At 60.6% G+C, this 23,445-nt stretch overlaps 1 protein-coding gene and 1 non-coding gene across 6 annotated transcripts; one reads left to right on the top strand and one right to left on the bottom strand.

Annotated features, from left to right (window-relative positions):
- The first annotated feature begins 421 nt into the window (after positions 1–421).
- WDR5 (WD repeat domain 5) lies at positions 422–20,189 on the top strand. 5 transcript variants are annotated; one of them, XM_035015490.1, is made up of 16 exons: positions 423–512; positions 884–1,080; positions 1,224–1,312; positions 3,606–3,793; positions 4,411–4,519; positions 4,870–4,943; positions 5,301–5,390; positions 5,797–5,886; positions 6,064–6,147; positions 9,706–9,761; positions 13,113–13,159; positions 15,608–15,683; positions 16,416–16,449; positions 16,790–16,864; positions 17,355–17,442; positions 18,570–20,189. In XM_035015490.1, exons 4-16 carry the CDS (start codon positions 3,713–3,715, stop codon positions 18,668–18,670), a joined length of 1,005 nt encoding a protein of 334 aa, XP_034871381.1. In that variant the 5' UTR covers positions 423–512; positions 884–1,080; positions 1,224–1,312; positions 3,606–3,712; the 3' UTR covers positions 18,671–20,189. The 5 variants fall into 5 exon arrangements, with proteins under 5 accessions (XP_034871385.1, XP_034871381.1, XP_034871383.1 ...); XM_035015492.1 differs by lacking the exon at positions 884–1,080; XM_035015491.1 differs by lacking the exon at positions 423–512 and having other exon boundaries at positions 850–1,080.
- A 2,355-nt stretch (positions 20,190–22,544) lies between these two features.
- Positions 22,545–22,670, bottom strand: LOC118018251. The gene has a single exon (XR_004681341.1). It is a non-coding gene; the product is annotated as a U6atac minor spliceosomal RNA (small nuclear RNA).
- Positions 22,671–23,445: the final 775 nt, after the last annotated feature.

The following is a 23,445-nucleotide window of genomic DNA, read 5'->3' as shown; positions in this document are numbered from 1 at the left end:
TCAGCGGCGCGCGCCACGGGGAAGGGGGGCCGCGGTCCCTGAGTGAGGGTCCCACAAGAAACGTCAGGGACCTGCCGCCCCTCGACTCCCCGGGGCGGGCCCTGCGGCTTTCTGGGGGCGCCGCTGCAGGCCGAGTTCAGGAGGTGAACTTTCGAGGGGCACACTGGCACTTTCCTGGAGGTGTCATCATACTTCCGTTTTTAGAAAGTGCACGAGAAGAACGACCTACACCCGCCAACTTTGAGGTTACCGCTTTGCAGGGGAAAGCGCGCTCCGCAAGCGTCCCTTTAAGGCGTTGCGCTTGCCCCAGGCATTCTGCCCCTCGCCGCTCCCCGTAGTGCCCCTCCGAGAGGCCGGCTTTGTGCGCTCGCCCCGCCCCGCCGCCGCCCCGCCCCTCGCGCACGCGCACTGCCGGCGCCCCCGCGCGCCGCCTCGTCCAGCTCGGCCCGGCTCCCGCCCAGGCGGCGGCGTCGCGACGCCCCGAGTGCCCGCCCCGCCGCCGCGGCCGGCAGGTAAGCGAGGACGCCAGCCCGGGGACCGCGCCCGGGGTGCGGGCGGGGGCGACGCCGGCTGCCCCTTCGGGCCGCCCCGCCGCCGCACGTGTTCCGCCGGGCCAGGCCCAGGTCCCGGCCCAGCGCCGCCGGGGCCTCCGTGCAGGCGCCCCGCGCCCCCACCGCCTCCCTTCCGGGTGCCCGCTCTCCGCCCCTCGTTCGCGCCCGGCCCCCGGCGGCGGCCCCCTCCCCGTACTCGGGTCCCGGCGCCCCTCCCCAAACGTACCCCCCGCGACCCCCCCCAGCGCCCACCCGTGCGGCCACTCCCCAGCTTCCGCTCCCCCTGCGGCCGGGTGACAAGCGTCCAGCCCGGGGACTGTGACTTATTCCAGCAGCCAGCGCGCGTCTCCCCTTGCTCTCCGCTGCTCGTCCAAAGAAAGACCCCAGACCCACCGCCTGGTGCCCGGCCGTGGCGCGCAGACCAGCCTGCTCTCCTCTTCTGCAGAAACGCCCCCTACCCCGACCTGCTGCTCGCCCTCAGCCCAGGCAGCCAGGCCCTGTCTCTCCCCTGAGAAGCCGCGCTCGCCAGGTGCGGTTCGCCCTCCCGCCGCGAGAGACCCCGGCTCCTTCCATAGCGCCTCGCACCACCTCCGGTCTGGTGTGCCAGAGCCATTTTGGCTGATGGCACGACGCTCCCTACTAGCCTTCTCATACCGGTTTCTACCCACCCAGGTCCGTTTATCAAGCCCTTCAGACGCACTGGCAGGTGCTGTGCCAGACGCTGCCTCTGAGGGTGGCCCGGCCCCCTAGAAGGCAGATAGGTAAGCTAGGATGGAAGCCGGCTGCAGAACAGGTGGGGAGAGAGGCATTCCCCCCCACTCTTTTGGTCCGACCACCTGCAGGTCATCAGGTTTCCTCACCTGTGGGCCCAGTCTCTGGGGTGGAGTCCGGGACGCTGCATTTTTTTTTTTTTTAATATTTTATTTGACAGAGAGAGAGAGAGTGAGAGCAGGGGGAGTGGGAGAGGGAGAAGCAGGCTTCCCACGGAGCAGGGAGCCCGATGCGGGGCTCCACCCCAGGACCCTGGGATCATGACCCGAGCCGAAGGCAGACGCTCAATGACTGAGCCACCCAGGCGCCCCCGGGACGCTGCATTTTACAAGCAGTGCAGGCGAGCGCTCAGGTTTGGGAGGCTCAGCCTTGGGTGGTCAGGCGCACCTGGGTGAGAGACCTGTGAGTGTCGAGAGGGGGCAGGTAGCATGTGCTCTGGAGGCCTTCCCCACGGCACAGTTGCCTTTACCTTCTTGGACTCCTTGAGGAGCTAGACCCTACCCTGCCGTCCAGTTGCTTCCCCAGAATCACCTGAGTGTTAATGGAAAATGCACGGCTTTTCTCCCTCTCAAGTGGAAACCAGGGGCCTTGAGTCAAGAAATTGTCTTCTTTATGGTCCCCCTGATTTTTTGCATGTTAATATTTTGCTAGCCCAAGGGACTGGCGGATTGGGTTTGAGCTGGGAGGGGTTCGACACCTTTTCTGTGAGAGGGTCTGATACATTCCCTGGTCCTCACCTGAGGGCAGGTAGTTTGCTGGGAGTCACACCCCACCTCCTGGTGCGTCTCAATTTTTATGTTAAAAGGAGCAGCTCTGGGCTCCCTGAGCTGCCCTGTTTACCCCAGAGGAAGCCTCTTGTGTTCCCATTGCTGTTTCTCCCCCACACCTCACTTAGCTCCTGCTGATACCTTCTTCAGATGTTAGGTTTTGTGAAAGCCTTTCCAGCTGTCTTCCTCAGCTCCCCCAGCCCACTTGTCCATCCCACCTAGGGGAGGGCAGCACTTGGCTTAATTGGCATTGCCAGGTTGCACTAAATCACCAAGCAGCTGCCATTTACTGAGCACCAGTTTTGTGCCAGCACTTTTGTCCCTGGGTGCGATTATGTGACCTGCCCCTCCCCCGCTCTAGTACTTGGGCTTTGGCTGCAGCTCCATCCATCCTTGGGTAGGAGTCCTCGCTACAGGTAGCCAGCGGGGGCCACATCTGTGCTCTACACGGCTGTGTTGCGCTGTAATTTCTCTTCCCTCCTCTTGGATGAAGACTTTGAGACATGGTCTTTTTTGATGGCTTCCATTTTCCCTTGGTGTGACAAGGAGTCGTGCAGGCTTTCAGTTTTAAGCGCCAAGCTAGAATTTACACTGTAAACTCGTTAGATTAACGGTGGTGCACACTTCTGGGTTGGATGGCCAGCGATGTCTGCGAGGATGCTGTCCGTGGTGGCTCCCCCCACCCCCCAACCCGTTTCAGAGTCACCAGGTGTGCTGCTAGGAGACACATCCAGGTTCTGGAATCCTGTGCTACAGCAAACTGAGTCGCTCGCTGTGTGGCTCGGGTAGCGCCCATTGTCACGCTGAAACCTAACTGAGCTGCAGTCTTTCCCCTCCTGCAGCGCGCCGGCTTGCTTGCAGCCGATCTGTGTACACTTCAGGCTTCAGCAAGCAGGCACGGCCAGCCCCGGGTCGCGCTTCCCGGCTGCGTCTTGTAGTCGCCTCACCAGGGACAGGGCGCCTTTTGAGCTGCTAGGGTTCGGGAGGCAGCCTTGTGTCTGCACCGGGCGACAGGGAAGTCCCCGGGAGGCGCAGAGCACTGGGGGTCTCCTCTTGTCTATTTTCAAACATGGCAGTTAAGCCCTGTTGCATCACTTGTGAGGATTTGGATGAGTTCCCAAATTTCTACACCCTGAAGCTCAGTCTTCCTGCACTTTTGGTTGGTTTGGTTGGTTGGTTGGTTGGTTGTTGTTTTTTTTTTTTTTTTTTTTTTTTTACGTTTCAAGGGCTCTTTGAAGAAAATTGTGTTTTGTTTGCCTAGACCGGCTGCATTCCTACTGACAAGGATAACAGTAGGGAGCACCCCTGAAGGTGGGGCCTTGGATTTCGTTGACAAAAGGGGCCTGGGCAGGCTGTCTTAGCATCTAAAGAGTGTTAGTGCTGAGTTAGGCCCACAGATAGGATAGGTTCATCTGGAACAGTGTGTCTGCTGCGGGGCCAAGTGAGGTGGGCAAAGGTTTTTCATCCTTTTTTCTGGGAATTAACTTGTAAAATATGGTTTGTTTATTGGCCTCAGTTCCCCCTGTAGGTTTCGATTAGCAGACAGTTCTTTGCACTGGGAGTCTTCGACTGGAGCTGTGAACTCCTCTGCCCGCGTCCCCCTACCTGGTGGGCTTTAGAGCCATGGCAACGGAGGAGAAGAAGCCAGAGACAGAGGCCGCCAGAGCACAGCCCACCCCTTCCTCCTCGGCCGCGCAGAGCAAGGCATGTCCCTGAGGGCTCTGGGGGAACTGTCAGGGGACGCCTAGGCCGAACACTCCTTGGAGATGCTTCTCCCTCAGACACTGCATTTTTATTCATCGAGCACATACCTACTCGGTGCTTGTTTACCGTGCTGGGGATGCCCAGGCCTGTTCCCTGGGGAAGGGGCTTTATCAAAAACACAGATCCTTGGTCCCGATTGTAAGATTCTCTGCGGGACCCAGAAAGCCTCTCCTGAAGCCCCCTCCCTGGTTCCACAATTCTGGTTCCCAGGCAGGTTTGCCAACCCCTTTGGTGGACACCAGGCAGCACACGTGGGCCTTTGAGCAAGGCTGCGGCCGTGTCAGATGGTGCCTCCAGTCTCGTTGAGGGTGGGGTGAGGCCTTGAGGGGCGTCCGTGTTGAGCTGGCCTGGTGGAGTGGGGGCACTGAAGAGGGGGCTACAGGAGAAGCAGAGCTGTGGAGGGGAAATAGCCCAGATTTAAACCTGTCCAGTTTGGAAGGTGACTTCCAGAGAGTCTAGTAGGCCCTTGGAATATGGATTCGGAGCTCAGGAGGTGAGTCTGAGCTTGAAACCAGCACGTGGCTACTGTTTGATGACTGGTACTGTCTCTTCAACAGCCTACCCCCGTTAAACCAAACTATGCTCTAAAATTCACCCTGGCTGGCCACACGAAAGCCGTGTCCTCTGTGAAATTCAGCCCGAACGGGGAGTGGCTGGCAAGTTCATGTACGTATCACCAGGGCCTCAGCTCTTGCCAGGGGCTGTCGGAGCTGCAACCAGAAGCCCGGGACAGCGGGAGGGCTTGCTTCCTAACGCTGCCGCTGGGGCATTGCAGCAAGCCATTTGCCCCTTGCCCTAACTGGGGTGCTTGGCTGCTCTGAAGTGATGGGCCTGGGGGAGAGGGGAAGGGCGCGGGCAGCAGGTGTCCGAGCACTGGCTGTTCCCTCTGCATGGAGCCTGTTCACGTGGGTTCCAGAGGGATTCACACTGTTCCCAGGGCACTTGTTGTGGGAAGCCCAGATTTTGTACTCAGGATGACTGAAGCACCCCATTTCCTTTGTCTTCCTTTCTTTCAGCTGCTGATAAACTCATTAAAATTTGGGGAGCGTATGACGGAAAGTTTGAGAAAACCATATCTGGTCACAAGCTGGTAGGTGTGAGCCCTGCATGCTGAAGTTGGTGGGCCGCGGTAGCTCCACTAGTCCAGGGGGTGGGGCCCATCCCCAGGGTTCATCAGGTTAAGATCTAAGCTTCCCCCCAACCCGAGTTTTTTGAGTTGTTTGCCTCTTGTTTTTTAAGCAAATACTTTTGACCTTCCCAGAAAAGTTTCATCATTGCAAGAAAACACGCTTCTCCTTTGGGGACCGTGTAGTGTTCCGTCTGTGTGGTCGGGAGTAGCTAGAGGGTTTGGATAGTGCTTATTTATCTTTAGACGGATGTTCTGACCTTTGCTGGTTCACTGCATTTTGTCCCATCAAGGTGGTGACCCTGTGTTTTTGCTCCCCAGGGGATATCAGATGTGGCCTGGTCGTCAGATTCCAACCTCCTTGTTTCCGCCTCAGATGATAAAACCCTAAAGATCTGGGACGTGAGCTCGGTAAGCTGCTCCCCTCCCGGCAGAGCCCCTGTTTGTGGACAGGGGGCACGGTGTGGGAGTCCGAGGGCGGTCCGGGGACCAGCTGGTCATGGGCGGCCCCGCTTGGTGGGAGATGTGCCATCGGGCCGCTGTGGGCTCGGTGTTGAAATAACCACTGGGGGGGCGCCTGGGTGGCTCAGTTGGTTAAGCGACTGCCTTCGGCTCGGGTCATGATCCTGGAGTCCTGGGATCGAGTCCCGCATCGGGCTCCCTGCTCAGCAGGGAGTCTGCTTCTCCCTCTGACCCTCCCCCCTCTCATGCTCTCTCTATCTCATTCTCTCTCTCAAATAAATAAATAAAATCTTTAAAACAAAAAAAAAAGAAATAACCACTGGGAGTAACTTAGTCTGACAATACTTGGTTTTAGGGAAAGTGTCTGAAAACCCTGAAGGGGCACAGTAACTACGTCTTTTGCTGTAACTTCAACCCCCAGTCCAACCTCATCGTCTCGGGCTCTGTAAGTGCGATGCCCCTGGGTGTGGGGGGCGGTACTTTGTAGCCAGGGGCTTGGGAGTTGAGCCTTGAGTCTTCTCTGTCGTGCTGGGGGACGAGGGGCTGATGGTGGCACGTCTTGGGTTCCAGCGGTCATCTCCCCCTCTGTATGGAATGGCCTTAACCTCTTCTTTTGTTTCAGTTTGATGAAAGCGTGAGGATATGGGACGTGAAAACAGGGAAGTGTCTCAAGACTCTGCCTGCACACTCGGACCCGGTTTCAGCTGTAAGTCCCACCGAACCCTGGACACCGCGCAGCAGGACAGGGTGATGGCCAGGGAGGGGACACTGGGGACCCTGAGAACGGTCTCCCTGTCCTGGGCCCATGAAAGGACAGGCGGGCGAGGGTCCGGGTGTGGTGTCCCGAAACTGAATCCTGTGGGACAGGTAGGGCGGCCAGGCCTAGAAGAGGGCCATGCATTGGGAAGTGAGTTTGGAGTGGAGCTGGCTTTGATCTTGGGGTGGTGGTGGAGGAGGTCGAGATGACCTGGCCGAGGGCGAGAGCTCCGTGCTGTGTGTGCTCCGCGTCTTGCCTGTGTGCACGCCAGCAGTGTGCAAGACGAGTGTGGGTGCTTGAAGTGTCCATTGTATCACAAACCTCTCCACTTGAAAGTGGCCAGGAGATTCCTTTCTTTGTCAGCAGAGAGCCTGGGCTTGTTTCTTAGCCAAGTTTGCCTTTTTTTGGAAAGGGGAAGGGATCGTGTAAACAGTGTGCTTATTCTTACTGAGCAGATGGTCCTTTTCACTTTCTGAAATCGTGTAGGTGAGTGATTTGAAACATTTTCAGCCTTGGAAGGGCTTTTTTGCCCAGCCGAGACCACTTGCAGAGCCTGGATACGTAGAGGACACGTATCGCACGCTGGTTGCAGGGGCCCTTGTCGCCCACAGTCCTGGCCAGCGCCTGGGGCTCCGAGGAAGGCGGTGCGCTATGGACATGGGGCCCAGCCTGACCGGCACTCTCCCCTCCGCTGTGGACTCGCAGTCCGAGGAGAGCACAGCAGCGAATGTGCGAAGGACCTGGGAAGCGAGCTGAAGGAAGGCAGGGAGTCGCAGGAGTGCGAGTTGGGGGGCGGGGGGACTTAGCCTGAGCAGCCGTAGGGTTTGTAAAGTTTGCATTTCCCACTGAAGTGAAATGTACTCCTTTAAGAAAAGGCAAACAGAGGGAGCGAGGAGAGAGTCACACTCTCCTGAGTCCCCACCCTCCAGGCCCACTGCTAGTCCCTGCCTCCTCCTGAGGCCGTCTGGTTTTTTAAAAATCCGTGTCTTTCACCGGATGTTCTCTAAGTGGTGGGGGTGGAGCACAGCTGCCGTGCGGCCCCCTGGGAGGGGTTCTCGGGCATCTGTGGTGTCTGTGCCCAGACCCCGGGGGGTAGTGGGCACCCTGCGCCAGGCACCCCGGCGGGTGTTTGCTTGTAAGTCGCACCGCACGGCCAGGAGTGCAGTGGGCGTCTTGTTGGACAACTTACCCCGCGGCGTGCCGTTCCTGCGGGTGGACTTTTGGCGGTCACGGTCGTGTGAAGGGGGCACACTGAGCTTTCCAGCAGATGCGGCTGGGAGCTGGAAGCCTCCCGGCGGGTACTCCGCTGGCCCCCGTCCTCTCTCGCCCGGACTCCTCCTGCATTAGCTTCCTCACCGGAAGGGCCCTCGCTGCAGCCGCTCGGCCTGTGGATGTTCCTTGTACTCACCCTGTTTCCTGCTTCGCTGCTTTTACGTGAGCTCACCTGTCTGCCAGGTGTGCCCCTCCCCCCCGCCGGAGGGAGGTCTCTGAGTGACTGTCATCTGAGTGCGGACGTGGCATTCCCCTTAGGGTCTGACTTGTTGCCTTTTTCGTGTCTTCGTAGTGCTTACGTTTAGACTGTGGGGACGTGTGGGGCGGCCTTGTTGCCTTTCGCACCTGACCGTCGGTGGGATGGAAAAGCCAAGCTGCGTTTGCCAGTGGGGAGGTCCCGATGTGGTTGGGAACAAGGCAGAGTATGAGGTTGGCATGGCAGCTTCCGGGGACCCATGCCAACTCGTTAGTGTCTGGTACAATGGACCGTGACAGAGTATTTTGCAAACCCAGAGAAAGGGAGAACGTGGTTGGACAGGTGGCAGCGAGTTAGAAAGACCGTTACCTTGAGGGGCTGACGAGCGGGTGGTCTTGGTTAAATAGCTGGCCTGCGAGCCTGTAGGGATGGAAGGACAACAGAAAAGCCTCTCGAGTGTCTCCTGGAGAGCGTGCGGGGCCCAGCGGTCCGGCACGGAGGCCGCCAGCCGCGCGCCGTGGTGCAGCCCGTGAAGTGCTGGGAGCCCCGGCCGAGACCCACCGTGAGCGTCAGGTGTGCTGTGTGTGCTCAGCCTTCGACGGTTCCGTGGGACCAGAGGGAGCCAGAAGTGTCCCGTGGGTGACTTCGACACCGGTCACGTGTTGGGGTGGGACCGTAGAGACTTTGGGTTAAATAAAGCCAAGTTCATCCCACCTGTTAACCTTCCTGCTGCAGCTACTAGAGCATTGTCCTCGTGGCGGGCGGGGCCCGAGAGTCTAGACCCCAGCTTCTCCGGGTCTCCTGGCCCCGCGTCACCCGCGTCCACCGAGCGTGTGTCAGTGGCGTGCTCTGGGGCCTGCTGCTCAGTGGAACGAGCTCTCAGGTGCTCCTGGGCGCGTGGCTTGGCCCCTGGGGACGTCCAGCAGTGTCTGGAGGCAGCTTGGCCCTTGTGAGTCGGGCGGATGCAGCCACATGGGCAGCCCCGCGGCCGGAGAGACTGGGCTGGTGGGGTGGTGGCGCCAGGTGGAGGCCAGTTGACCCAGCAGGCGGCCACGGGCCCACCCCCAGCCCCTGTGCCGCGCAGTCTCACGTGGAAAACGTGGCACGAAGCAGGGAGCGAGCTGGTTTCAGCAAGGTGCTAGTTGTTATAAAAAGGCTTATCCTGGATAAACTCTGCCCAGGACTCAAATAAAAAAGGTAGAAGTTGGCGATAGTCTCATCTGACATCGTGGTTCCTTTACTTCCGCTGGGATTCCACTGGGAAAGCAGGAAAGAAACTCGAAGATGGTTTAGTTGTGAGACTGGGGCTTGTCGGCTGCCGGAGGTGTGTGTGGCCATGGGGGTGGAGGGCGCTGGGCCCCTGGGTGACAGAGGTGTGGGGAGCGGAGGCCGGTCGTGCCCGGGGGACCAGCCCACGGGGGAGTCACCCCCGCTCCGAGGTGTGGGGCTCAGAGCGGCCTGGATGTCGGGCGCCCGGGTGCCTGAGGTTCCCGGTCCTCGTGGCAGGCAGGGGGACGCGCCTGCATGCGTTCTTCCGGTGGTTACCCAACAGGTGGGTTTTTCTTGGTTTAATGTGAGGTCAGGGGAGGTGGGTTTCGGCCAGGTCGCCCTGGTCAGGCCGCCTCCATGGCAGCAGCAGATGCACGCAGGCCTGGCCTCTTCTCCCTTGGGCTTGGTCACTTGGTCCCCTTTGTTTCTTTTCAAGGATACATTTTGTAGTAAGCGATTTAGTTGCTGAAGATGTGTTCGGGGTCGGTTTGCCTTCTAAGTTTAGTTATCCATCGTGAAACAAAGGGCCTGTTGCTTGAGACACCTGGCAAAAGTCACTTTGTCCGTGTCCCTCGAGTATCTGTCAGTGTCGGCAGGAAATCTGTAGAGCTCGAAGTGCGTGGCGGCTCTGTTGCTTCGTCAGTGTGAGCAAGACGGCATGTGTTTGTCAAGAGTGCTTGTGAGGAGGGGGCCACTCAGGTGGGCAGGGCCACGTCGTCTGTGTGGACCACTTGGAAGTAAGTCTCTTTTTTCTTCCGCTCTGTTCTCAGGTGCATTTTAATCGGGATGGATCCTTGATAGTGTCAAGTAGCTACGATGGTCTCTGGTAAGTGAAGACGTTTACTTCAGTTACTCAGTGCCTGGTTGTGCAAAGGCCGTGTTCTGGCCTCCGGGGGACAGCAGTGAAAACGGGGCAGGAGGAAGCCTGTCCCCGCGAGGGGCTTCTGCTGTCGTGGGCTGCGGCAGACGGACAGACGCACAGCCGGAGGGGTGCTGCTGGTGCAGGGAGGCTGGGGAGGCGTTCCTGCTCCCGACTCCGCTCCTTGTGGGCACGGGGGGCATGCGGGCCCAGGACCAGCCTCACGTCCCGTGGAGGATGTGGCGTGGAAATCCCGCCACAGAGGAGGTGAGGAGGAAGGGGGGATGTGGTTTCATGTGGAATGTGCAGTGTAGCCTGGACTGAGTAATGCTCGGACAGCTCGGAGTTTGTAACCTACGTGTTGAGGACTCTGTTGGAGGCATGAGAGAGGGTGTAGAAGGAAATGTCCGTTTAAATCGGCAGACGCTGTGACGGGGGCACGCGGGCAGGGACAGCCTCCCGCCTGTCCAGCGTGCTCGCTGCTCACTGCGGGGAGGCCGGTGGGAGGCCGGTGGGCAGCGGCCCCCAGCTGCGTGATGACCCGAGAGGAGCTTCTCAATTACGAGGGAGAACGAAAGCAAGGCTAGGAATCAGTCTATATTTAGCAAAAAGGAAACAAGAGGAAGGGGGGTGACATAAATCATCTAATGAAAACGCCACGGAAGGAGGGAAACGCGCTGCGCCGGGTTCACGGCAGCTGGACCCCTCGCTGCAGGCTGTCAGGTTGCGTGGGAAACCAAAGGGTGGGCGAACGGCGGCGGCGGGCGCAGAGCACAGAGCAGCGTCCGAGTCAGCGGGACTTACAGACGGAGCGTGAGTCGTCACCGCCCCCCCCCCGCCCCCGAGGAGACGCAGACAGCCGCCCCAAGCGCACGCGGGGCCTGGGGCCGCGAGGACGGTGAGGCAGGACGCGTCGTCTAGACGTCGACAGGAGAGCGTCCGGACCCGAGCGACGCCGTGGCTGTGTATTTGCTGCGCATGCGGCACAGCATACGTCGTGTCCCGCGAGCCTGGAACGATCTCGGGGTTGTCCGTGGACAGGCTCTGAAAGCTTTCTACAGAAGAGGGAGAAGGAGGAGAAAATTTAAAAAGCTGTGTACTTACTGAGGCCCGCCTAGTAGTTAACCCTTCGAAGCTCCAGTAAGGAAACAGGGAAGATGAGCAGGATGGAGGCAGCGGGTGCAGACGTAGCAGGCTCTGGGGAGGGAAGGGGACAAGGGCACGTTCGGGGAGCTCCTGTTTGCTGCGTTGGCTGAGGAAGGTTTGCTCACGGTCAGTGGAGCTGAGCTGGATCCTGGGCTTCCAAGGCTGGGAGGCTGATCCGACCACAGAACAAGGTGGGGGCCCCTGATCTGATGCCCCTGCTGGAGCTAGTGTGACCCTCCTCCCCAAGCTCCGCAGTGAGTCTGTAAAGAAATCCACGGAGGACGCTTCGCTCAGGAGTGTCGATGTCAGAATTCCAAAGGAACCGTTTGCAAGCTGATTCCAGCAGTGCCTCAGAAAACAGTAGTCCACGACCACGTGGGTTTCTCGAACTGTGAGAGGGCTGTGATAGCGTGATTGACATCAGGAAGTCTGTAATCTGATGAATTGTGTCAACAAAGGTGAACCTCCATGACGTGTCACCAGCAGAGGCCGGGCAGGCACCCCCAGTGGAGACTAACGGTGTCGCTAACCGTTCGCCAGAAGCTTTGTAACGTTTACAACGTGCAGTAATGTGCTAAAAACGTTTCTAGGTAAATCAGGAGCAAACCAGGCCCATCTGCCCCTTATTCAGGGTGTTTGGAGCTCCTGGTTAACGGGATAGAGCTTTCTCTCTTTGTAGAGGGTCTGTTTTTCAAGAGTTAGGAGTCACGGACACAGCACTTGATCAGCACCGACCCCAGCCTCGCCATCCCCACTCGGCAGGAGGGGAGCCAAGGCAGGCTGAAGTCTCGCTGGTTGTCCCCAGCAGCGTGGGTGGGTGGCAGCCAGAATCTGTGCCACACGGCAGGCTCCGGCGCCCCAGCTCTGAACCGCCAGGCCCTGCTGGTTACAAACCATGACTGAGTGTTTGGGGAGGTGAAGGTTTGGAAACGGACAGCCTTCCCCGGTACTGGACGTCCGCGGTGAGCAGACGCGCAGGAACAGGGGCAGAGACATGAGGGAACCTAGGATACGTCTAACAGGGAAGAGGAGGACCACGTGGGGAAAATGACAAGGTGCAACTAAAGGGTCAGGAAGCAGCGAGCTGGGGGATGAGGACGGGGTGTGTGCACGTCCCCTAGTGGGGACCCTGGCCTGGGAGACTGGGCAGTTCCACGGAGGGCCCCCCCTCGGCCTTTCTGCAGCGAGAGGAAGCGGACTTAGGACCTGGAGGGAATGTAGTCGAGCTGCTGCTGGGAGGGCGAGGAGAACCGGCGGCCGGGGGCCTGCTGTTGCCTGGACAGCAAACCTGAGGCCCGGTCGCTGTAGCACCCAGCCCCGACGGGTGCCTGCTGCGGGATGCGACACAGCGCCTGGTGCTGGGGTGGGGGGCTCCCCTCCCAGAAGAAGGGCCTGGTGGGGCAGGCAGAGCGGAGCCGGTCCTAGGAGCAGGTCGCCGCCCCACGCCCACTCCCAGCGGTCAGGGAGTTAGAGAGCAGCTCGAAAGTGTGCCCCACGGCCAGTGATGCGGGATATCATCCCGGGCCAGGGCATCCCCCGGTGGGGGTGGGAAGCTGGGAGAGGACGTTAGGAAGGTCAAGTGGCACCCTGTGAACCAGCGTCCTCGCTGCTGGGTGTCTGTGCCGTGGAGGGGCAGGCGACGCGCGTTTGCTGCTGAAGACGTTTGCGTGGATGAAAGTCACAGACACACTCGAACTGGCACGTCCGTTCTGGGGCAGCAGCTCCTCGAGTACGTTCTCTTGCTCCTGAACTAGAGGAATATCCAGAAAATGCCATACGATGCTCTAGTTCTGCGGAAACTCCCGAGCAACCGCATGCTTGGATTGCTCGTGCCGGAGAGCAGGCTGGGCTCCTGGCGCCCTCGGCCGTGGCCTCAGTTGTCCCCATCGTGGTGACCACGCCTCCTGTGGCTGAGCACATGAGAACACGCGGGGCTCTGTGAGCGCGGGGCCCTGTGAGTGCGGCGGGAGCGCGGTGCGCGTGGCACCCGTTCTGGCCCCGGAGGGCGGGGGGACCTCGTTGCCGCAGGAATGATGGAGCGGAACAGTAAAGAAAACTGAAATATGGCTCACTGTGTGTTAGTCTCAAAATCAGGATTTGCTTAGGAGCTGGAACGCCTCGAGCTGTTCGTCCTGACTTGCTTTGTAAAAACTTGCTATTTTTGCGTTGCAGTCGGATCTGGGACACCGCCTCTGGCCAGTGCTTGAAGACGCTGATCGGTGAGTGCCGCCGGCGCGGGCTTTCCGGCGGGCTTTCCGGCGGGCTGTCCCTCCCAGCGGCGGTCGCTGTTCCCTGCCCTCCGTTATGTGTGCTTTCTGGGAAGGCCCCCTGTCCTCCATCCTGGATCTGCTTCCTGGGGGAGGGCTCCTCCCTCACGGACCAGGTCCAGCTCCTGGCAGCTCCTTCCTGCTGACCTCCGGCACCGTGACGTCCCCTCTCCAGGCGGGGCCCCGTGCTGTCTTCCATCAGCCCTTGCTTGGGACTGCCTGGCCGTGTCCTCTGAAAGCCCCGTGAGCCCCTGAGACCCTTGGTGGGGACTCTCCTTGGATCATTCCTTGAGCAGACGTGATTGAGCCCCAGCCCTGAAATGCACCCCATATGCCGGGGGTGTCACGGGCGAGCCCGGGGGATAGGCACTGGGGTCTCTGCAGACGGGTAGGGGTCAGTTGTGCAAAGAGAGGCAGGTGTATATGTGGCCAGAGGGTGGGTGCTGGGCCCCTGTAGGACCTGAGCCCCTGAAGGTGATGGGGAGGCAGCCCTGGGAGGATTTTGAGAAGGTGGATCACCTTGGGTCAGCCTGGAAGGTCCCTGCAGTTTCAGGTTTAAGTGTGAAATAGGGCAGTGGTGGAGTTCTACGCTGCGGGCCGGCGAGAACTGGGTTGTGGGCTGGGGGAGAGGCCTACGACCTGCCGGGAGGTGCCGCCTCCGAAGCTCCGCACCCTTCCCTGGGCAATCGGGAACGCATGTGGCTTTATGCGTCAGCTGGGGTCACCGGGGGCCGCCATAGCAAAGCACCCCAGCTCAGGCGACTTACCAGAGATTTATCCCTGCATCCTTGGCACTGCGATCTGAAATGCAGGCGTGGGCGGGCCTGGTTTCTCCTGCAGTCTCTTGTCGGCCTTCCTGCTGTGTCTTCCCATGGTTGTCCCATGTGTGTGCACCCCTGGCGTCCAGTTCTTTTCTTGTACAGACGCTGGTCAGATTGGAGTAAGGTCCTCTGTACTAGCCGCATTTTAACCGAGGCACCCCTTGCAAGGCCGCGTCCCCACATAGAGCCGAGATACCGGGGTTAGGGTTGCGATGTGGAGGTTTGAGAGGGATGCGGTTCAGCGTATGACAGTGGCCTTTGTACGGTTTTTGCTGTTTGAGTTTACCCTTCTGATGGCGTGACCTCACGCCGTGTCCCCAGCCTCCGTCCCCAGAGGCCTGGCACAGCCCCCTTCACCGGGTGGAAAGTGCCATCGTTCGCGCGCGGGAGCTGTCTGGCGCCTGCTGTGTGTTAAGCGTCGACGTTAACACACGTAATCCTCCCGGCCAGCCCGCGCCACAGCCGGGCGGGAAGCGGAGGCTCGGAGAGGCTCGTTGACTAACCCAAGGCTGGGAGCAGGCAGGTACCAGCGCCGGGCCTTGAGCCCCACGGCGTCTGCGGGAGGAAGGGGCGGTGCGTAACCCTGTCCCCAGCCCGTTTCTAAAGGCAGGTCCACAGGATTAGGACTTTTCAGACCCAGCGACGCTTTGGTCCTGGAGCTTGGGTCGGAAACACCGGCACTACTTCGCCTTGTCTGAGTTGGGGGCCTGCCTTCCTGGTGTGGCCCCTGTGCCCTGAGGAGGGCCGTCTGGCCTCACGCCTTTTCATGTGCCTTTGCAGCGTCTGGGACGTATCGGAGGGAGCAGCGGCCCCCGGCGTGCGGTGGCCAGGGCCCTCGAGGTGGTAATGCGGCCCGCCGCTCTCCCCTGCTCGGCACCAGGGTGCACGGCCCCGGTTCTGTCCTTCTCACCTGGGGGGAAGTGCGCTCCTCCCGATGTGAGGGTCACAGGCTGTCATGCAGCAGCAAATGCCGGCCTTGGCCTGGGCGGCCCGGACGGTGGCTCTTACCAGCATTCCCGGGCCGCCCGGGGTGAGCTTTCACACCCGAGTATAGAAGCAAGGATGCAGGTATTATGCCAGCAGGGTTGTTTTTAGAGGGGGTTTACAGACCTTTTGCTCTAATTAGGCGGCAGAAAACATCTGAGATGATTCACCCGGGTCCTTTTTCCCTCAATGGCAATACTTCTTCAGTCCAGCGGGGCGTTGGCAAACTGTTGCACGTGAAGAAGTTGACCCTGGGTCCTCCTACAAACCCCATGTTGGCAGAAGGCCAGGCACCCTGAGTTTGATTGGCCATAGGCCCCTTGTTCTAAAGCCGTCGTGGCAGAGGGGGTGGTCAGGCCCCCACCAGGGACCCGAGAAACATCGAGGAGAACCGGCCGTTGTGACCGGCGCCAGGCACGGGCGAAGGGGGGTGTGCTGGGCTCCTCGGGGACCCGTCCTAGGTGGTGGTGTGGGCACCTGTGGCAGCGTCCCCGCTCGGATGGCCCCGTGTGGTGATGGGGGGCTGTCCTCCTTTCCTCCCCGGGCCTAGGCCCGGCGCTCCTCCCATCAGCCTGTCTCTGCATTTCCCATGCAGATGACGACAATCCTCCTGTGTCGTTTGTGAAGTTCTCTCCAAATGGCAAGTACATCCTGGCCGCGACCTTGGACAAGTAAGTGCCACCGCTTCCCGTGGGGCGGGCCAGGGATACCTGTCTCCTAGCAGTGTTGCACTCGTAGAGATGAGATGTCTAAGCCCGGTACGTGGTCCATGCTTCTGGAAGGTGTAGGCTTCCGGAATGCATATGCTGTGCTGGGGGCCGGGTCTCTGGGCTGAAGAAGGATTGGGGGTCCAGGTTTCTCTGCGGCTTCTTTCGGGGCACGGGCAGCCTCTGAGCACCTGTGTTTCACCCCAGCAGACTCGGGGCCGGTTTTGCCCCCTCTCGGCGGGCCTTCAACCTCTGGCTACCGTGTGTGCACTTCGGGCAGCTCTCTGGGGCCCCGAGCCTGGCCCCCAAGGTTGCCAGAGGGCCATGTGGTTGGCGCTTCTCAACACCCTTGGGAAGAGCGAATTCCTGCCCAGGGAAGAGGGGGGATTGTTTGTTGCACTGAAATCTGTTCTGGACATTTCTGGAACCTCCCCACCTCCCTCCTATAGTGGGAACGAGCCGCTGACTGATTCCGGGGGCACCCAGTAGGCTCTGGTTAGTGGCAGAAACGTGCAGGGTTTTCACAGTGCTCTCGGATGCCGACAAACGGCGGGCCCTGCGCCCACGCTTGCAGAGGGTGAGGGGCCCGGCCCCTGGCTTTGCTCCGCATGTGAGCACGTGGTGGGGGTGGGGCACACAGTGACTGCAGGGACTCCCGGGAATGCAGGTGACTCACTGCCCCCCTCTGCCTTCCAGCACGCTGAAGCTCTGGGACTACAGCAAAGGGAAGGTGAGTGCTGGGGGCAGGCTTGCTGGGACTGGTTGTGCCGAGGGCCTGGGCTGTGGCTTTCGCTGGTGGCGGAGCTGAGCCAGGGTCTGAAGCAAGAGGGGCTAACGGAAGCCACCTTCATTGGGTTGGCGTGGTGCGTGTTTGTCAGACTCAGGATTTTGCAGCTCGCTAGGCCGCAGGTGAAGGCTTCAACCGCGTGGCTTTGCGCCCTAGGTGTTTAGATTGCTCTCAGAGCTAAGGATAGTTGGCTGTGAAGTGCCCGCATTCCAGACGCCGGGAATTGTCCACAGTGCAGGGAGATCGTGACCCAGTAGACATACTGACATTCCTGTCTTTGTAGTGCCTGAAGACATACACCGGCCACAAGAATGAGAAATACTGCATTTTTGCCAATTTCTCAGTCACTGGCGGGAAGGTAAGTTTTCTCCCAGCTCAGGAGCTTCTCGGCCTCCTAGCTGTCCCTCCCGAGAGGTGACCCTCTCATAGGTTGGCTTGTCTGCCTTTGGGCGTTCCTCTGTGCCCGCAGAACGAAGTCCTGGTGCCTGGGACGGTCAGCTTCTCCCTCATGGAGGCAGAGGGTTCGGGGTGTGGGGCGCAGTGTCGTCTCTGTGAGGGTTCTGCTGCCCAGGCGGGGCCCCACTCCTGTGCTCGCCCAGGCGGGACGTGACTTGAGTGGGTGGTGGCATTCGGCAGACCTGGACGTGACCCTGAGAGAGTGGTGATTCGAGGAAATGATGCAGGTCCCAGAGGGCTCCCGACGGCCGAGCGCGGCCTCGCGTTTCTCTGTGGGCGGTGCTGGGAGGGAGAGAGCCGCCCTGGGGCGGGCATGGACATGTGGGGACAGGGACTCTCGCCCAGGAGCCAGCTCCGACCTGGGTGTTTCTTGCCCGTCTTCCCGTTCCTAGTGGATCGTGTCTGGTTCCGAGGACAACCTGGTGTACATCTGGAACCTGCAGACCAAGGAGATCGTACAGAAATTGCAGGGCCACACAGGTGAGCGCGGGGATCTGTGCCGGCTGCACACCCGCGTTTCACAGCGACGGTGTGCGCGTGTGTGTCGTCCTGCCGCCTGCTTCTTGTGTTCTTCCTCGGCCTTCTGGTGGCCTGGGGGCGCCCCCTGTTTTGGAGCGGTTGGCAGGTGGCTGTGTCCGAGCTCCCGTCTGGCCAAGGCCGGGTCCGGCTTTAACTTCTCTCCATGGCCATCTTTCTGGCTGCCTGGCCTCACAGTCCATGTAGGCTCCGTGTACGGACATTGCTCGCATGTGTGTGTCCTGCGTCGAGACAAGCGTGGGGCAGGGGACATCCACTCTGGGCTAGAGGCTCTGGTTGCTCTCTGACCCACCTTCTCCCTGGGGGCCTTGCGCTCTGCACTCTGAGCGGCCGCCCATGCTGGGCCCTCTGCCCCCAGAGGCCGCCCCTCTCCCCGCCTGCACTTGGGGGAGAGTGTCCGATCCTTTGAGTGCTCTACTGTCATCCCTTAAAGCCACCTCTACCCGCTGGGGACACGGCCTAGACCTGCAGGTCAGCTGCCAGTTTGTGTGGTCTCCCCACGTGGCTTAGCTCCTCGGGAGCAGCCCCGTGCCTCGGTTGCTTCTGGCCCACCCACTGCTGCGTGGGCAGGACACTCAGCCCCTTTGTAGCCGCTCGGGATGCAGCCGTTCGGGAAGCGGGAAAGTTCTGGGGTGTAGCCCCAGGTGTCAGCTCATGGACTCTCACATCCCTGGCGGAGGTGGGGAGCTTCCTGGCGGAGGCGAAGCATGCCCTGTGGAGTGTGCCTGGGCCCAGCAGCAGTGGGGGGCGGCGGGAGCGTGGGCTCTGGTCCTGGTGAGCGCGGGCACGTTGTCCACGCGGCGAGACCAGGCTTGTCTGTACCCGCCGGGACCCAGTGCGCTGGGTGCTGGGCCAGGCTCCACGAGCCCGCGCTGGTGCCGCGGGCCGACACTGGTGTTCTCGGAGGCCGCCGCGTCATGCCGCCTGCCACCTTCCCACCGGGGTGGGTGGCACAGCTCAGGGCTGTGAGCGTTGGGGGCCAGTGGCGGGGGGCGGTGGGGGTGCGACCCTGGGGCGGCAGAGCAGGTCTCTGCACCAGGGGCAGACGTCGGCTCCGGTCTCTGTTTCAGACGTTGTGATCTCAACAGCCTGCCACCCGACAGAGAACATCATCGCCTCGGCCGCGCTGGAGAACGACAAGACCATCAAGCTCTGGAAGAGTGACTGCTAGGCGCTGTGGGCGCCGCGGGGGGGACGGTCAGGAAGGTGCCCCGGCGGCGGGAGCGCGGTGTCTGGAAGGGCGCCCCTCGGTCTGGGCCTGGGGGTCGGGACGGGCCTGGATTAAGCCGCCTCTGAGGACGATGTGGTGGAGGGGGTGTCTACCACCGGAAAGTTCTAGAAGTTGCTGGTGACATTTCTTGCTGATCCCTCTCACACTGTCTGGGGAGGTTTGTAGTCTGTATTGTGTTCAGAGTCAACAAAAATTTTTAATTTTTTATTACAGAAGGGTGAAGTTCAATTTATCACGAGTTGTGTTTTTTTCCAGTAAATGTTCTGTCCCTTTTTCGGTATGTAAGCAGCCAATGCAAGCGCTGTGAGCCCCCGCGGCCAGCCCCCCGTCTGTCCAGTAGATGCTCTAGCGACCCGGCCCGCGGTCACCGGTTCCTGCTGGAGCGCCCAGTGTTGTTTCAAAGTCTTTCTGGAAAACGCAGAACACTGTAAGGTTAATCCCGTGTAAAAACCCTTTGTGTGGGAGTTCGTGGTCCCTGTGCCGACAGTGTGGTGTCGTGCCGTAGCTCCCCGCATCCCCCCCGCGTCCCCGACGCGCACGGCCACCAGCTGTGCTACGAGGTGGGAGTCTCGCCGCCGCGCCGGGCTTCTCCCGCCGGGCCCGCGTGCGCTCGGCCCCTTCCTGAGAAGTCCTTGGTGGCAGGAGGTTGAGGATGGCCGCGGGAAGGACTTGGCTCTCCTGTAGTCGGGAGTGCGTCACGGGGGCCGGGGACAAGCCGGGGCAGTGTGGCTGGAGAGGAGCCGGCCTGGGCTGCGGGAGGCCCCGGTTCCGAGGCCTGGGCTCAGGCTGGGCTTCGGAACCCGCAGGCTTGCTGGGGGCCTTGGGGCCGGCACTGGGAGCCGCCCGCTCCAGCGGGCCTCTCGGTGGTGGTTGGAACCTCCAGCAGCGCGGTTGCCAACGGTGGGGGGGAGCGGGGGTGGTGCTGTGCTGATCCCAGGCGCGGGACCCCCGTCCACACCCCCGTCCTCCGCCAGCAGCAGGTGGCTGAAGCGTGGGCCCTGCCTGTGCTGGGTCTGTGGATGGAGCCGCGCCCACCCTGCCTTTCCTGAGGCCCTGAGTCCTGGGAGGGGGAGTAGGGGGCTGCCCTCGACGGGCTTCCGGGGCCCCCTCCAGTGGCCACTGTCACTTGGACAGCGCTGACCATTCTGGTAGAAGGCATGTGGAAACCGGCTTCCTTCTGTTTTCCCGGCCTCTCCCCGGGAGGTGGACAGCAGGTGGGCTGTCCCGCTGGAGTGACATGTGGTCAGCGCTCGAGGGGCTGTGGGGGGGGCCTGGTTTGCCACATATTTTGGTAGGAAGCGCGAAGGTATTGCTGCCCGCCCCTGGGAGCAGGGAGGTGTGGACACGGAGCTCTGTACCCTTGGATATAGTTTATTTTTTCTACGTTTGAATTCTCTGTTGTAGATTTGTGTAAAAATACATTCTCTCTTTTAAAAATAAAAATTTTCATGTCTTGTAATTTTGTCCCATAAGACTTTTTCACTTTTCTTAATGTGCAGCTCTTTTTGGGGTGGGGGCTGGAAGCTCACCGGCCCTTCTGCTGCTTGGGTGGCCCACTCTGGCAGAAAGCTCATAGTTACTAAAAACTACTTTTTCTTACTATGAAAGTTACTATTTGTGTTAATTATTGACAACGTAAAGCAAATAGGCAAGGATCATAAACCACCTGGGTTCGTGCTACCACTGACATTTTGGGGATTATCTTCTAGTGTATTCATTAAAAATAAACTCCATTTTGGACCACTTCAAGCATATATGAACATAGAATCTTGCTGGCTTTATCAGTCAACTTAAAAAAAATAATTTTTTAAAATTGTTTTTAAAGATTTTATTTATTTGACAGAGCGAGAGAGAGAGAGAGGGAACACAAGCAGGGGGAGTGGGAGAGGGAGAAGCAGACTCCCCGCCGAGCAGGGAGCCCGACGCGGGGCTCGATCCCAGGACCCTGGGATCATGACCTGAGCTGAAGGCAGACGCCTAACAACTGAGCCACCCCTGTGCCTCCCAAAATAATCTTTTTTTAAAGATTTATTTAGAGAAAGAGCGAGCACGCATTCGGGGGAGAGAGAGAATCGCAAGCAGATGCCCCACTGAGCTCAGAGCCTGATGCGGGGCTCAATCCCACGACCCCGAGATCATGATCTGAGCCGAAACTAAGAGCTGGTCGCTCAACCAACGGAGCCCCTGAGGCACCCCTTAAAGACTTTTAAGTAAACTCTACATCCAACCTGGGGCTCAGACTCCCAACCCTGAGATCAAGAGTCACACACTCTTGCAGACTGAGCCCGCCAGGTGCCCCTCAGCTTCACCTGTTAACACATCTTGTTTCCTGCATCCATCCCGGTTTGTTTAGTAGAAATCCCAGACGCTTCATGATCGAAGCAGTGAATACACATGGGCCCTACAAGAGAATTTTCCAAAAGCTTCGGCACTGAACCATTTTCACACCTCAAGTTCTTCAGTCAAATACCTGATGCCCAGCTTTCCCCAGTTGTCTTAATATCTTCGTGTATGTGTACCTGTGTGTACGTACATGTTCCTACGTGCACACCCCCACACGGCATCTGCCATCACACGCACACGTGTGCGTGTTCACACATGCTCCACAGCGGGTCGGGGAGAACCAGGGCCCCAGCAAGGCCCCCACCCACATGGGTTGGTTGAGCTCTAGAATCTCCGGGTGTCCTCATTTGTCCCTCACCACGACTCGGAACACCCATGTGTCCCGTTGGCTCCCAGGTCTGGGTTTGCAGGTTGTCTGAGGGGCTGTGGACCAGCCTCCGGCCCCGGTTCCCGGTAAGCTGGGGAACTTGCTTTTCATAGTGAACGTGAGGTGGACGGTGCTGCGTGCACTTTTAACAGTGGGACTGTGGATCAGGTTTTTATTTAACTTGACAAACAGCTTCCTGGGTCCTTAAGGGAGCCCCACACGTGGAGCTTGCAGTGGCCCCGTGCGGGGCTCCGTCCCTGGGAACGTCAGGATGTCACTTGCACAGTGAGCGTGTGCACTGCGACCCAGCAGGTCCTGCTCTGAGCACGCGGCGTCGGCCACGTGGCCGTGATGCCCTCGCCTGGCACCTGCATGATGGCCCATCAGGGGCTCAGGGAGGGCCCGGCGCTGAGCCGCCAAGGACTCCGGGACTCTGCTGAAGGAAGGCAGGCTGTGTTCCTTCAGCAAGGGCCGCCGGTGCCGGAGGCCCGACAGAGCGCCTGCTGTCCACTCCCGCACCTCGGCCCAGGCGGGGGACAGGGTGGGGACAGGGTGCAGCCAGGGGCTGCCTGGGCCCCGGAGGAGACCTGGGTGGGGGCAGGAACAGCATGACCCTCCCAAATGCATGCTTGCCAAAGGTTTTGCTTCGCTCGGCGAGGAAACCTGTAAGACGGTCCAAGCAGTCCACAGGAGAGCTGACCACACTTGCCCAGGAAACGGCCGGCAAGCCCGGGGACAGTCACCCGGGCCGCTGGGCAGGTGCGCGCCTCTGCGCGGTCCGCTCCCCGCGCTGGGCCTGCGAGGCGCCTAGCTCGGGGTCGTCGTGCCCTCATCCTCACAGCTGATGGCTCTGCCAGCCGGGAGGCGGGCCGGCTCTCACAGGGCCTTTGCGGGGAGCCCCGGCCAGCGGACGGCGGCAGGGGCGCGGGGGACGCGGGCGGCCACGAGGGCTCTCAGCGCACCGCGGCCGGGTAACAAGTCCCGGGTGCCGCGGCCGTGCCCGCGGGACAACCCCGCCGATTCCCCGGCCTGGGGCGGCCCTCCCGCCCCGACCCCGGCTCCTGCCCCGCCGACCCGCCCCCCAGCGCACGGGAACCGAAAAACAGAAAACGTTGGTTAGATGCCACGAAGTAGGTGGCAATGCCTTAACCGTATGCGTGTTGTCAGGCCCGAGGGCCTCTTCCATCCTTGTCAAGGGGAGTGCTAACCTTCTCTCCTTTCATACAACACACCCTCGCTGCCGGCCGCCCGCTATTTATGGCTCCGGAAGCGCGCCACTTTTCGCTTACGGCGACTGAGGCCGGGGAGGGGGGCGGAGGAGGGGCTCGTACCGAAGTGGGTCGCCGGTGGGGCGCCTTCCCCCAGCGCGGAGCCGCCGCCGTTCGCATACTACCGCCCAAATCCCCACAGTCGCTGCCGCGTGTGGAACAACTAGCCCGTCCCTGCCCTAATGTATTCATAAAACCAGCCAATCAGAAGCTGGGAGGGACATGCGGAAGTCCTGGGCGTCCCTCAGAAAACGAGAGTCCCCCGGAAACAAAACAGGGCCCGCACGCACTTCCTACACCCACACGCCTCGCGGACGGTCGGGCAGAGACTCGGAACTTCCTGCGGAAATGGCGGTGGTCTGGAGCGAATCAGAGGACGAGGAGCGGAGATCCGGCCCTGCGCTTGGAACTGTGGGTGCTGGAGGCGAGGGCGGGCAGGGGCGCGGCCTGCGCATGCTCCGAGCCCTTTTTTGCACGGCTCAGCGCCTGCTCCACGGCCGCTGCGCACACTGCGCGGGCCGCGGCTTCGAGCCGCGGGGCGGGCCGGCGTGCGCGCAGCGGGCCTCCGTGCCTCCTGTCTGCCCTTTCCTCGGGGCTTGAAGGTTTCCGCCCGATGCTTCCTGCCTCCCTGTCCCCCAGCCGTGGGGGCGCGCGTGCCGCGGGAGAGCGTGTGCGCGTTCGGGTGCCGGGCGCGTGTGCGTGCGTGTGCGGTGAGTGCACGCGTGTGTGCGTGTGCG

Source organism: Mirounga leonina, unplaced genomic scaffold (genome assembly GCF_011800145.1).
Source record: "Mirounga leonina isolate KUSES-001 unplaced genomic scaffold, KU_Mleo_1.0 Mir_170, whole genome shotgun sequence".
NCBI lineage: Eukaryota > Metazoa > Chordata > Mammalia > Carnivora > Phocidae > Mirounga > Mirounga leonina.
The sequence above is the reverse complement of the archived record's forward strand: the minus strand, read 5'-3'. Positions and strand labels throughout refer to the sequence as shown.